Source organism: Euprymna scolopes, chromosome 44, assembly GCF_053919585.1.
Source record: "Euprymna scolopes isolate OS-2025 chromosome 44, ASM5391958v1, whole genome shotgun sequence".
Classification (NCBI taxonomy): domain Eukaryota; kingdom Metazoa; phylum Mollusca; class Cephalopoda; order Sepiida; family Sepiolidae; genus Euprymna; species Euprymna scolopes.
This window is the reverse complement of record NC_136525.1, coordinates 32529174-32543783: the sequence shown is the minus strand read 5'-3', so window position 1 is coordinate 32543783 and position 14610 is coordinate 32529174. Positions and strand designations below refer to the sequence as shown.

The 14610-nt window shown below is 32.0% G+C and overlaps 1 protein-coding gene across 2 annotated transcripts in view; it reads left to right on the top strand.

Annotated features, from left to right (window-relative positions):
* LOC145268765 (arf-GAP with dual PH domain-containing protein 1-like) overlaps window positions 1-14610 on the top strand; it is a 137181-nt gene that overhangs the window by 98598 nt on the left and 23973 nt on the right. For both annotated transcript variants that reach the window (XM_080124363.1, XM_080124364.1), the window contains one exon: window positions 9012-9103. In XM_080124363.1, coding sequence (XP_079980489.1) covers window positions 9012-9103 — 92 coding nt within the window. The remainder of the gene's footprint in view (window positions 1-9011; window positions 9104-14610) is intronic.

Below are 14610 nucleotides of genomic sequence, written 5' to 3'. Positions count from 1 at the left end.
ATTTGAAAAAGTTGTCAAAAAAACAAATATATAACAAATAAATGTTATCAAAAGCAAGTTACTTTTCTACCTAACTGGATAATTTTTTAGTGTTTTTATTTAATGTAACATGTTTATTCAGCTTGAAAACAGTGTTTACCGATGTTTTGGAAAATTTATAATGGCGCCCGACTCTCTTGAAACGGTAAGTTTGGGGAAAAGAGTTAAAAATAAAAAAGTAGACAAAATACTGCTAGAAACTCGCTCAATATATGGTACCGTGACGTAGGCTGACATATATTCGGTGAGTTTTTAACAGTATTTTGTATAGTTTTTTTTTTATTTTTAACTCCTTTTCTCAAACTTACCGTGTCAAAGAGAGTCGGGCCGGGCGCCATTTTTAATTTTCCAATACATCGGTAAACACTATGTTTTTCGAGCTGAATAAACATGTTACATTGAATAAAAACACAAAAAAATATATCCAGTTTGGCAGAAAAGTAACTTATCTTGCCTTTGATAACATTTATTTGTTATATATTTGTTTTTTGACAACTTTTTCAAATCTATGTATAAACGAGATTTTGATACTTATTTTGATTTTGAAAAAAAAACATTTGTGGCTGTTCGCAGTAAAACATTGTTTTAATTCGTTGTTCAAAACTAATTTAAAGAATAAAAGTGCATGCAAGCTATATATCTACAAAAGTTTTTGTTTTTTTTAACCATGTTTTTAAATTTTTTTTTCGGGTAGGTCCTTTTAAATTATCAATTACCGCGGTCCTACTCAACATAAAATAATACTTTTAATTGATAAAGATAGTAAAAAGATTGATTTACTTACTACTGGGTGTCCGAAGAATTTTTTTTTCAAAATGTTCAATACTCGTCATATTAAAGTCTTATTTTTAACACGACAAAAAAAGAAATGGTCAAAAATATTTCGGACACTTGACAGTATTAAGATTAACACCTCTTCTAATTGGTTCCCAAATTTCATGACGAAATTCTTCATACAATCACGGTACGGACCTTTAGAAATCAGAGGGGGTCATTACAAAACCTTACCGAAAACGCCATTTTATGGCATTCACATTTTTATCACTTTATTTGCTTAAAACTCTTAAAATATATAATGTACATTCATATTTATTAATTCATTTGAAAGTATATTCATTTCCGAACAAAACAGTAGTAATTTGAAGACTTGAAGTGCTTTGGTTTAAAAAATATGGCTATTTTAGTAGAACTACCTTGAAATCTGTGATTATCCAAAGCGTTTTTTCGTCCGTGTGTATTACTACTTATTGGTCCTTTAATCTTCACATGAACAATGTTTTAGACAAAAGGAGAATAATTGCTCTTTTTGGTTGGAATCTATCATTCTCACAGCATTTTGACTTGAAGCGACATTCACCCAGGATAGGTTGAGCCAGCTTCTCCCTTGAAACACACCCAAACAAACGCTAACCATGCACAATGATCCGTGGTGACCAAGATAGTGATAGGCAGCCAGTTCCGTGGCAAACACTGTAGACCTGTGGACTGGAGCTAAACACTGGCTTTGATGGTTTTTGACCTTGTCTGGAGCAATTTCCATAAAACAAAATTTCTTACAAGAAATTAAGAGAAATGCCAAAGGGTGAGGCTTTCAACAAATGAAAATATCAAGATTCCTGGGCAATGCCGGGTTAGGGTTAGAACTAATTTTTGTTATCTCCTCGTCAGGATGACATACAAATTGTTGTTGCCTGTTCATCTAAATTAAGCTTTTTCGATTAACATTTTTGTACAACATCCAAAAGATTATCGTTATCTGCGTTTTTAGTCTAAGAAAACTTGGCAGGTGAAGGAGGGGGATAAGTTGGCACTTGATTGTTAAATGGATTTTCTTTCAAATTAAATGTGTGCGTGCATGTGATATTATCCCCCTCCCCACTTCAAGTGTTGGGAAATGGGGAAGAAAGAGGAACAGAAGTATGATAAAAAAACTAAAAGAAATAAGTTTATCAGGAGAAAACAAAGGCATAGGAAATGGGGTTAGTGGAAAGACGATTGATAGGAAGTTGTTCACAAATACACACAAAAGAAAGCTGAGGTGGAATTGTTGGTCAAGGTGTGTTTTAAAGAAGAGTTGTAATCTGGACAAAAATGGATGGTAACATTCAATGCTGCCAAGACTAAGCTTGTTTCCTTTAATAATTACAAGAAACTTTCTTAACCACTAATAGATATGGCTAAAGATACATTACCTGAAAGTACTTCATTCAAATTCTTTGTCTTAACGTTCACAGGGAACATGAGTTGGAACGAGAGCATTGCCAAAGCTGCTGTAAGAAAGGTGGGCTCTCTCTACCATGCTAGAAAGTTACTTATGCCTGAAAGTATCCTGTACCTCTACAAGGCCATTATTTGCCCATGTATGGAGTATTGTACTCACATTTGGGCCAGTGCATCTGCTACTAGTCTCTCACTCCTGGACAGGGTTCAGAACAGAGTCGGCAACCTAATAGGTTCCAAACTGTCAGCTAGGCTTCAGCCTCTCTCATCGACGAAATGTTGCGTTCCTCTGCCTGTTTTACACATATTTTAATGGTATATGCTCTGACGAATTACAAGCCCTTATACCCCTCGACGTAAATACCCTCGACAAATCTGACAAGCAGCAAAATCTCACCCCTACACAGATGCCAGAAAACCTTCTACTCTAATAGTTTCTCCCCCAGAACTGCTAGACTTTGGAATTCCCTTGCAGGTCTCTGCTTCCCTGACTGTACTGACATGCAGAAGTTAAAGTGTAATGTAAACAGACAACTTGCTGCTCAACTCCCTACATAGTACCCTTGCAATTATGTCCCAGATTGTTCCCTACTGAAAATCCAATAAAACAAAATGGTTTTAGGAATGTCAATGAATTTTGTGACAGTTCACATTGGTTTGCAGACCCTTTTAGGTTTGCAACAATTGATGACGGTCCAATGGAGGAGAGTTTCGAGTTGGACACAGTCGAACGCAGGTTATGGTTTGGAGGAAATAGGGAAATGAATTAATCCACTGATGAACACGGCCTCAACAGATTATGTTGATGTGGTCTTTAGCATGTAGAGGATCAATGGTGTCACATGTATTTGAAGAATGTGTCGGAGTTTGTCTTATAGTTTTTTATGCTTTTGAATTCATGCATACCCCTTCGACAGACACCAATGTAAGAGATGATGATACGGCCAGCAGATAAGATGAAAAAAGACCATGGAAACAGTGTTGGGGTTAGCGATTTTATCAAACAACGTGGTTTGATTATACACACACATTGTTGATGTCACAGTCCCAAATGATTTCGGCCTTAACAGAGCTGAACGGAAAAAGATAACAAAATATCAGGACCTAAAAAATGATCTAAAAGGACATGGTCTCTAAAAGAAATCAACATTATACCGGTTGTGATGGGAGCAACTGGTTTAATAAAAAAGAATCTTCAGAAATACTTAAAAACAATCCCTGGAAGACCAAGCTGTAACAAAATAAAAATAGCAGCCATAAAGGGAACAGCATCTATTCTTAAAAGAGCCCTCGGATATAAATTGAAATCAGAACGGAATCAAGTGTTAGTCCGTTGATCTCTTAAAACTTACTGAAGTAAAATAAATAAAAAAAATTGTTAAAGTATTTGAATACTCGTTAGAATATTTGTTAAGAGAAAATTTAGGTGCTTGCTCTATCCTTGAGTGTCTAGGGGTTTTTTCAGAACAACCTGGCATGAGGATACTTCACCTTTCAAATAAACCTTGACCAAATATTCAAAATAGCATAGTATTCAAAGCCCAAATAAGATCCTTTGTTATGGCTAACCCACACTAGTGCACTTTCTTCAAGTGATGTTGTAACTCCAGCACTAAACTGGATACTCCACCAGACCGGATGAATTTTTGTCCTAGAATCTGACAAGACCAACAAGACTACAAGAAAGATTTACTAAACATAACTGGTCGATCGAGTGAAAGGAAAATTAATGTTCTTCACTTTTTCTTAATTGAACGATTGAGAAGGAACTTTAATTGAACACACATCCAGATGTTAACACCTTAGTTTCTGAGACGTAAATAAAAAGAAATAAAAATTAGAGTAAACACTGCATTTGAACCCTAACCCTTGTTTTGCGTAGACAAATGACATTAAATTGTTATGCAACATATAAAGTTATCTTGTGGGATTTTAAAAGTTGGACATAAATAGCATTTAAGCTAACATATCAAACTTTGATTCTGATGAGCCAATTTTCATTTGTTATTGTTGTACCATGTTATTGGCATTATAATGATGAATTTCTGGAAGTTAATTTTTTAATCTAGAAAGTTATCTTGTGAAATTTTAAAAGTTAGACCTGAACACCAGTTAATCTGATATAAATGGATGCAAATAGAGGATTGAAAAAAAGAAAAAAGAAAAGCACCCAAGTACAGTCTGCTCGTCAGTGAAAGAATCAGATCTTTCTCTCTTCTTCACTATGTCTCATTTCAGACTTCTTGTTCATGGCGTCATATTTTGCCACATAGTCCGAATTTTGAATGATGTGGAAACAATTAGAAGAGCAATTAACTCCATTAATTTCTCTGGGATTTTATTTATACTTTTTATACTTATTTGTAGCATGCACATAAAAAACTGTATCTTCCCTTTCCCAAGGGTAGAGATGACTCAAATTCATCCAATTCACAGCAGCAACAATCATCTCTCTTTTCCACCGCATACTTCCCCAATGACGATTTCTACTTTGTTACTTAATTTTAACCTTACATGGAAATTTCCAATTTTAATCATACATATTTTTGCACATTCACACACACATACACAAATAAATAAAATGTGATCCATTGGGTCACCTATTGAGCTCATGTTAGACTTCCGGTTCCTGATGTCATGTAGTTAATTCTAAAACTTTTAACTTTTAATGGAATTTTCCATGTTCTTAATTAATTTTAATCTCATATGGAAATTTCTGATTTTAACCTTCCTTTTGCACACCTGCATCTAAATATTACAACACACACACACACATACACACACACACCTATGAAAATGTTATCCGTTGGGTCACTTATTGAGCTCAGATTGAATTTGTATGTGGAGCAAACATGTGGATGGTGAAACTACTGAAGTTGTCAAGATGTTTTTTGTTACCTTGGAGCACAGGATGAAGCAGGTGCTAATGTGATTGTAAGAGTGGATTGTGCAAATTCAGGAAAATTCTGTCATTACCAACCAGCAGAACATTACCACTGTTAACCAAGTCTATTAAGCATGTGTATGCTGTGTGATGATGCCTGGAAGTGAAACCTGGAGATTGAGGTGTGAGGATATGTGTTGCATGGAGAGAAATTATGAGAATGATGCAATGTGAATCTTAAAGACTAGCTTAGATCTGATGATCTCAGAGGAAGGTTAAATTTGCACAGTATAGAGAGATGTGTACAAGACAGGAGACTTTGTTTGGTTACATGTATGAGAATGTATGGGTTGGTAAATGTAGGATAGTTGAGGTAGTAGGTTCAGTTGTGGGGGGGGGGCGTCAAGGAAAATATGGGAGGAAATGATTAGAATGTACTTGAAAGAAAGTAAGGATAAATAAAAACCTGGCCAGAAATAAGTTCAGACTCAATTTCTAAAAGCTGTCCAAGATATACCAACATGGAAAATAGGCATTAAACTGATGATGATTACCTCTGGTCAGTTATTCAGAGAGAGGAGAGTTTTTACTACTGGCTATTTTTTTTAGAGCTCCTATTTCAGTACATGCATTGCACTTTGTTTTAAAAAAAACAAAAAAAAAACCCCTCTCTCTGCCAGCATACTAATTGATTACACATTCCCTTGTTTCTACTTACGCGTTCCCATACCTGTCACTTTTGAATCTCCAAACACTTGATAACTTTCGATCTCCATTTTCTTCAAAGCCACCTATATAGCAATACTAGCCTGGGTGCCCGACAAAGAAAATGGTAGTAGGCAGGCAGGTTCGAACCCGTACTGCGAAGGAGGAAAAGAATGTAACAAAAAAAAAAAAAGTGATGTTTTTGCCATTGTGTTCATTACCAAACTGTAAGTGGCAAAGGTTTAAATTAAGGCTAGTCAATCGAAAAGAGGGGATGATTTTCGAAAATATCTGCGAAAAAACGACCCCCTCTTTGTAGAAAAGTACCCAGTTGAGGGTGAAGAAATTAATGTTTTAGCCAATTTTTCAATATTTATCATCCGAAGGGTCGAGCTTTAAAACTATACCAATCTTGTGAAAATCCGTCGCCTCTGTCGTTTTAGGCAGGCAGACATACATACATACATACATGCATTTAAACAGACAGGTGAGATTTATATTACAGAAGAAGGTAAGTCATCAGCAGAATATAGGATATCTCTTGCAAACAGGCCTGTACAATTTAAAGGTCAACCTAGTTTTTCTATTTTTGATTAACAAAATAACGTTATTGGTTACATATTTTTCTTTTCTATTATAAAAATGTATTGACCCGAGAAAAAATTCATAATCTAAGAATTCTATTTAAATTTAACTTGATTCCTGGTAAAGCATTCATCTTGGTCATGTGAAGCCAACTTTGAAGAAGGAAGTTTCTAGGGAATATTAAATTTATAAGTAATCTCCAGGTTCATGCATATTCTAATCAGGGATAAATTACAACATTAGTTAATATGTGGCATAAGCACATTAATTCTTGTTAAATCAACAAATTTAAATGATGTTGAGTCTGGTCAGTACATGGTGGATGACAATTTGGGTATACCAGGTGCTGTATATGGGAGGATTGTAACATCCCCCCAAAAAAACAAAAAAAAAACAAAACATTTTAACTTGAGAATGAGTTATCTCCCTTGCATTTTCAACTTTTTTCTACCACTTTGTGATGTAAATATTACTTTTTAAAGTTAAAAATCTTCATTGGTTCAGTACAGCTAGTTTAGATAAATAGATGTTCTGCTTTTATAAGAATTTAGGAAACTTAAATAAAAACACCACTTGATAATGTCAAAATATATTGATATATTTTCGAGGTTATTTTTTTATTTTTTTTTAACTTGAATTTTTTATTTTTATTTTTTAACTTGAATTGGCTAATTTATAATAAAAGTGAAGTACACCTTTCATCAAAGAAAAAAATGGTGAGGAAAAAGTAATGCTTTACATACTTGCTATGTCAGTAATTTAATCTTCTCATATATAAATTATCATTTCTGATGACTTAAAGAAAAATACACATACTGTTAACTTTTTTGTTAGAGAGTGGATTATTTTTTTCTGGATTCATTTCCAGTGGTGGGGTAAGTCTGAGGTGGTTGTCTAAATTACTATTTGTTTTTTGCTTTCTCTCATTACTTGAAATGGTTTTGTTTGAGTGCTAGAAAAGGACGTGTGTTTTACTCACAAACTTTTGTGTGATCAAGTGAAAGTACATGTCTTCATTTAAAAATGCACTGATATTTATTATAGAGTGAAAAATACATTATTAAAGATATTATACACCTCTGATTGAGTGTATATGTCTTTATATATATATATATATATATATATATATATATATATATGAGCAAACAATTAATAAAATATGTTAAAAAACACTTTGAAATGAGTTAAAAACATATTTAATCTGAAAAGGAAACACTAGATAAATGGATAGTCCTTAATCCGCGGAGTTTCGAAGAAATACTCTCCTTCTCATCAGAGGGTAGGAATTAGCAAAATGCGGGATACACATTGATCTTTATTATACTGGAAGATGTTTATTGTTTCAGTTTTGAATTGCACTTTAGCATGGAAAATTAAATGTGAGCCTTGAAAGGCTTGTTGCAATATAATCAATTTAATATTTTGGATTATTATCAAAGATTTAAGCCATAATTCATTTTGTTTGAAATGAAATTGTTTCTAATTTATATCAAGTTGAGTGAATGTAACATTTCTGCATTATGCATATCTACTCTAGTGCTACCAGATCAGGCTATCTGAAGATACTGGCTTCCTGACCTAAAATGCATCAAGTATTGTTTTTTTTTTCCTTTACAAATCTCAATCATGTTTCGTGAAGTTAAAAAAAAAAAAAAAAAAATGCAATTTTCCTCTACAAAACGACCAAGCCAAACCCCATGAATATATTCAACCTGATTCAACCTACTTAGAGTGACTGGCATACTGCTGGTATTTGAAGATATAAAGAACTTGAAACATAAAAACCTTTTCCAAAATTACTGGATTTGGCATTAAATAATCCGAAAATGGTTGATATACCATAAAATAAAGCAACCAAACCAAAGATTTATTCAAACAGTCAACCAACAACAATAAACCACTGTGATATAAAGGTTAATAATATAACATCACCTTTCAGATGTAGGTTGCTAACAAACACTTCCAGAGGGTCCAATATTGAACCAATTCATCTAAACCCCTACCTGAGCCAACGGCTTACTCATAATGTGGTCTGAAAGTTGCCTCATCATGAGCGGGTTCAATCCAACTGCCTGCATCCATTTGCAAAATTAGATATCTCCAGCTTGATGAGGTGCTGTTGTAAATTGGTAGACAGACTACCAAAAATTTCCTGTTTAACTATCCAATTCTCAGATTATCTTTGTAACCAGAATAATCTGAAATTTTTATTTTCTTTGCTTATATATATATATACATAAACACTTCTATAAATATCCTAAAATCAATGTGGTATTAATTCTGATAAGGGATCTCAACGAATCCAAAAGTACTCGGGTCAATAATGACTAAAGCAGCTGCATCAGCCAGTTCGAACTTGAGGCAAGAAAATTAATAAGGAAATTAATAAGAAAATTAATAAGAAATTGCAAAGGATCCCAACAGAATATGTAAAAAGGTATTTTCTGTTATTTAATGAAATATGTCTAAAGTAAAGAATGCTGCCTATATATATATATATATATATATATATATATATATTATAAATGTACATTTTCATAAATCATTTTTTCTGTCATTTTCATTAATTTAATTTTAGGTGATGAAAGAAATCGGTAACACTGTAGCAAAAGAGACGTACGAAAAATATGTTCCACATTTTTACCAAAGACCGAAGGAAGTAGATCCGAGGTAAGTCAAATCAACCTTTATGAAATTAAGCTTTTTTTTATTTTTTTTATTTTTTTTTTAAACAACTAAAAAATTGTTTGTTATAAATTGAAGACATGTGTGATACTACTGCCCCCCCCCTCAAGTGTTAGGAAGTAAAAAAATAAAAAATAAAAATACAAAAAAGAAGAGTTAATCAGCAGAATAATCAAGAGGAAGTTACACAAAAGGTACACACAAAAAAGCAAAAATGGGATTGTTAGTGTATGATGCTATGATAATTTGGGATAAAAAAAGTGGACAATGGGTCAGTATGTTTAGAGTTAGTTCTATGGGCAGTTTTAGGATCAATGAGTTTTGCAACAGTTTACGATGGTTTATGGACAGTCTTGAGTTTGCGACAGTTACAACAGTTACAGTTGATGACAGTTGCGAGTTGGACTCATTGAAGGCAGATCATGGCTCGAAGTAGATCAAGATGAGCTGATGGCAATTGACAAACACAGCCTCAGTAAAGAACGTAGATGTGGAGTTAGCATGTAAAGGGTTGATGGTGTCACACACACACTCAAAGTACAACTGATATTTGCAGAATATGTTGGAGTTTGTATTTTTCATGTTTTTTTTTTTATAATTGTGAGCTAGTACACCCCTTCAACAGTTGCCAATGCGTGAGAGATGATGACAACATGGCCAGAAAAGATGAAAGATAAGAATACCATGGAAACAATGTTGGGGTTGGTGTTTATTGAATGGGAGACCATGTAGTTTTATCACACTTGTTTCGATATACAAAACTCTTTAATATTTATATATTTTTTTAATAGCTTTTCATGTCTTCTCATAAATATTACCCCCCCCCCCATTTCCAATTAATACTTCAATTATGTTTCTGCATTTTTGAGATGATGATTCATAATATTTATTATTTGGAATATTGAACTACAGTTCTCATTTTGAATGTTCTTCATATAATGTTTTCACCAATGTAATCTTCGATCTTCTTCCGGTGTATCATATCAAATTTGGGAATCCTTCTCTTGATATGTGTTGCTTTTACTCCGTATTAACATTGCTGGATATTGTACCTATTTATAATGCCTCCGCACGGGACAGAGTTAGACACCAGGGTCGTTTTTTAACATGGTGAAAAGGTACAAAAATAAAAAAATTGTCTCAGTCATGAAGGACTGCTCCTCCACTGAAAGAGAACAAGAAATGGAAGTGCAGCATCTGAAGTACAGATACTACACTTTGATCTTGACCAAAAGGCCAATTTGATATTGTAAACAATGGACTTTTCCCATCTTGTCATTGTGTGGATGGTAGGAATCGAAATTTAGATATTATCCAATGAAAATCTGCTTTCAATATACAAACGACTTAAATCATTGATCTTTTATCATCATAAACTGTATTGATGGATGATTGAAATTTTTTTCTTTAATTTTATATGCATAATAATTATGAATAAAATATTAAATACTTTTTGTATCTACCCGATGTTGCTTGGGAATCTTGTTTCTTTTTTGTTTCACTATTTTCTTTACTATTGCATGTGACAGGGGGCTTCTTGTGAATTAAATATTTCCTTGACATTTCCTCTTTTGGACCTACTTAGAGTGACTGGCATACTGCTGGCATTACTATCGCATAGGGACCTATGTTTTTGGTGGCATCCATGCATCCGTTAGAGCGGACTATTGCCAGATAACCGTCCATTAGTTTTTTCCTGAAATTTTGCCACAAATTGTATTTCATTAAATAGATGTGCAGAGTAAAAACATTTTTTTGCAAAAATTCCCGTTGCATCCCCAGGGGCTCAAAAGAGGTCAAAAATGTCCCAAAATGGCTAAAAATGACACGTTTTGCCCCATAACTTTTGATCCATCTATTAGATTTATTTGAAACTTGGCCAAAATATGGAGCCCAATGTTCTTAATATAAATCCTGTATTGGTGACTCTGGCAAAATTCTGATTCGCGTCCTTGGGGACTTTTAGTGCTAAAAACGCCCCTTTTTGTGGCTCTTTTTTCATATTTCTCAACAAAAACTTGATATGTCTGACTATATAGTGGTTTTTCATGGTGGTCAACTCAAATATACATGTGTTAAGGCCTGAAACTGCACCATTTTCCATTTACACTTGCATTCGGCATATCCAGGGGTTCAAAAGAGGTAAAAAATGCTCCAAAATGACACTTTTTACCCCATAGCGTTTGATCCATCCATTAGATTTTGCTGAAACTTGGCCAAAATGTGGAGGCCATTGTTCTTAATATTAATTCAGTATGGGTGAGCCTGGCAAAATTCTGGTTCGCATCCCTCTACGACTTTTAAGGCTAAAAAAAAAAACATGCCTTTTTGGAGCTCTTTTTTCATATTACTCAAAAACTTCATATTTATGTCTATATAGTGGTTTTCCATAGTGCTGAATTCAAATATACATATCTTAAGGCATGAAACTGCACCGTTTGTCCATTTTCACTGGGATTCAGCATTTCCAGGAGCTCAAAAGGGATCACAAATGCTCCCAAATTGCAAAAAACAACACTTTTTACCCCATAACTTTTGCCCCATCCATTAGATTTTTCTGCCACTTGGCGAAAATGTGAAGGTGACGTTGGCCCTTCACACTTTTCGCATTTATCATTTCTTCCCTATTTTTCTGTGGCGTCATCTCACATGCAGCATCAGAGAGGGACCACGCACGCGCAGCTTGTTCTTTTTCTTTTTAATAGGATTTTGAGATGTAAAATTAATTATTACAATATTGTTCGGTTATTAAATTAATTCAACCAAATTTTTATTTAACTTTAAATAATTTTTCTTAATGTTCTGTTGTTTTAATTATTTATTATTTATAAAATTATTGTATTTAAAATGCTTTGAAAACTTTCAATCTTTTAATATGTAAAAATTCATCAGTTAAATTACTTTCTATCTTTTAATATGTAAAAATTCATCAGTTAAATTACTTTCAATCTTTTAATATGTAAAAATTCATCAGTTAAATTACTTTCTATCTTTTAATATGTAAAAATTCATCAGTTAAATTACTTTCTATCTTTTAATATGTAAAAATTCATCAGTTAAATTACTTTCTATCTTTTAATATGTAAAAATTCATCAGTTAAATTACTTTCTATCTTTTAATATGTAAAAATTCATCAGTTAAATTACTTTCTATCTTTTAATATGTAAAAATTCATCAGTTAAATTACTTTCAATCTTTTAATATGTAAAAATTCATCAGTTAAATTACTTTCAATCTTTTAATATGTAAAAATTCATCAGTTAAATTACTTTCTATCTTTTAATATGTAAAAATTCATCAGTTAAATTACTTTCAATCTTTTAATATGTAAAAATTCATCAGTTAAATTACTTTCTATCTTTTAATATGTAAAAATTCATCAGTTAAATTACTTTCTATCTTTTAATATGTAAAAATTCATCAGTTAAATTACTTTCTATCTTTTAATATGTAAAAATTCATCAGTTAAATTACTTTCAATCTTTTAATATGTAAAAATTCATCAGTTAAATTACTTTCAATCTTTTAATATGTAAAAATTCATCAGTTAAATTACTTTCTATCTTTTAATATGTAAAAATTCATCAGTTAAATTACTTTCAATCTTTTAATATGTAAAAATTCATCAGTTAAATTACTTTCTATCTTTTAATATGTAAAAATTCATCAGTTAAATTACTTTCTATCTTTTAATATGTAAAAATTCATCAGTTAAATTACTTTCTATCTGACAGTTTAAAGGTTTCTAAATTGCTTTCAGTTTTCCAAATAATTCTTTTTTCTCTTCATTTTATTTTCTTAACAAAAGATTAAAATGGTTGACTTGTTTACAAAATAATCAAAATGTATTCTTAGTGTATTTAATTTCTTAATTATTTTTTAAAATAAGGTTTTCAAATTTTATCTTTATTTTATGCTATTGAATTTTTGATTTCTCAATAAAAATGTGTAAAAATTAGAGAACACCAGTTTGGACGTGGTCAACCTGCCGACAATGTTGGATGTAATAGAGGGAGTCCTTATCAAAAACTTCCAACTTCTGTTGATCAACCACCCTCATTGGCCATGTCTTGCAACCATAAAGGAGGTTTGACTGGATAATAGATTGTTAAAAATTCTTTGTTGATATTAAACACTAGTAATGCTCCCACAAGAACTGTTGGAAGCAAATCTAGCAGCCCTAATTCTAAGGGTTAGCCTCTGCCTCATCCTATCTGGATGGAACCACAGTGGACCAATAAATGATTTAAGAACACGGAGAGGAACGTTTCTGATCTTCTTCAAGCATATCTTGTCAAACTTTTTTTTGGTTAAAACTGAAATCTGGCCAAATTACTAGTAGGGGATAAAGCATTTGGTAAAATTCAGTTGTAAAGTTACACTCTTTTGGAGATTGAAGGTTCAATCCTCAGTGTGGGTGACACTCAAAGATACAATTGTGAATTGTACCTCTTCATCTCATCACCAAATTTGGACATTTGCAGTCCTGGTCAATCTCTTGGTACTCAGTAATCACTCTGGCAAAGGCCCTGGGTGTTAGGATTTTGTCTGAAGCGCGTCTCTCCCCATATTGTGGAAAGATCAAAAGGGTGAATCATCCGTTACTGACCGCTAAAGTCTGTATCACTAGGGAGCAAAGGTCATTTGAAACCCAAAAAAAGAAAGAATAAAATTTTGACAACTGGTCTTTTTGGATGAAGTAACAATTTTTTTGGATAAAGTAATTTTTTTTGATCTTTTATGAATTTGACAAAGTGTATAAAAATTTTATGAATTTGACAAAGTGTATAAAAATTTTATGAATTTGACAAAGTGTATAAAAATTTTATGAATTTGACAAAGTGTATAAAAATTTTATGAATTTGACAAAGTGTATAAAAATTTTATGAATTTGACAAAGTGTATAAAAATTTTATGAATTTGACAAAGTGTATAAAAATTTTATGAATTTGACAAAGTGTATAAAAATTTTATGAATTTGACAAAGTGTATAAAAATTTTGTATTTTTTCTGAAACTTTGTAACATTTTGTTTTTGAAATATTCTAAATATATGTTTTATGAATTTGAATTTAGAAAACTTTTGTATGGTTTAAAATTTTTTTTATCTCCCTTTGTAACATTTTGTCTTTGAAACTTCCTATTGAAAAACATTTTTTTAAATGTTTGTGAAAATTTAAGGTGCTTATATTAAGCTACGCATGAAATATGGCTGATCAAAATAAAATGACAGAAGAATTTACAGAGGATATATTTATCTATTGAAAAAATTAGTGTACAGCAAAAATGACAAAATTATTAAGTAGAATTTTAGTAATAAATAATTTATTTTGCTATTTTAAGGCATTGCATATATACAGGGTGTCCGTAAAGTTACTATACAGTCTTATTGTTTTATTGTATTATATTTGTATTAATAGTTAATATTTATTTTTTTTACAGGTTTATTTAATCAAGCATAGTAGCTTGTAAGACTGTATAGTAACTTTACG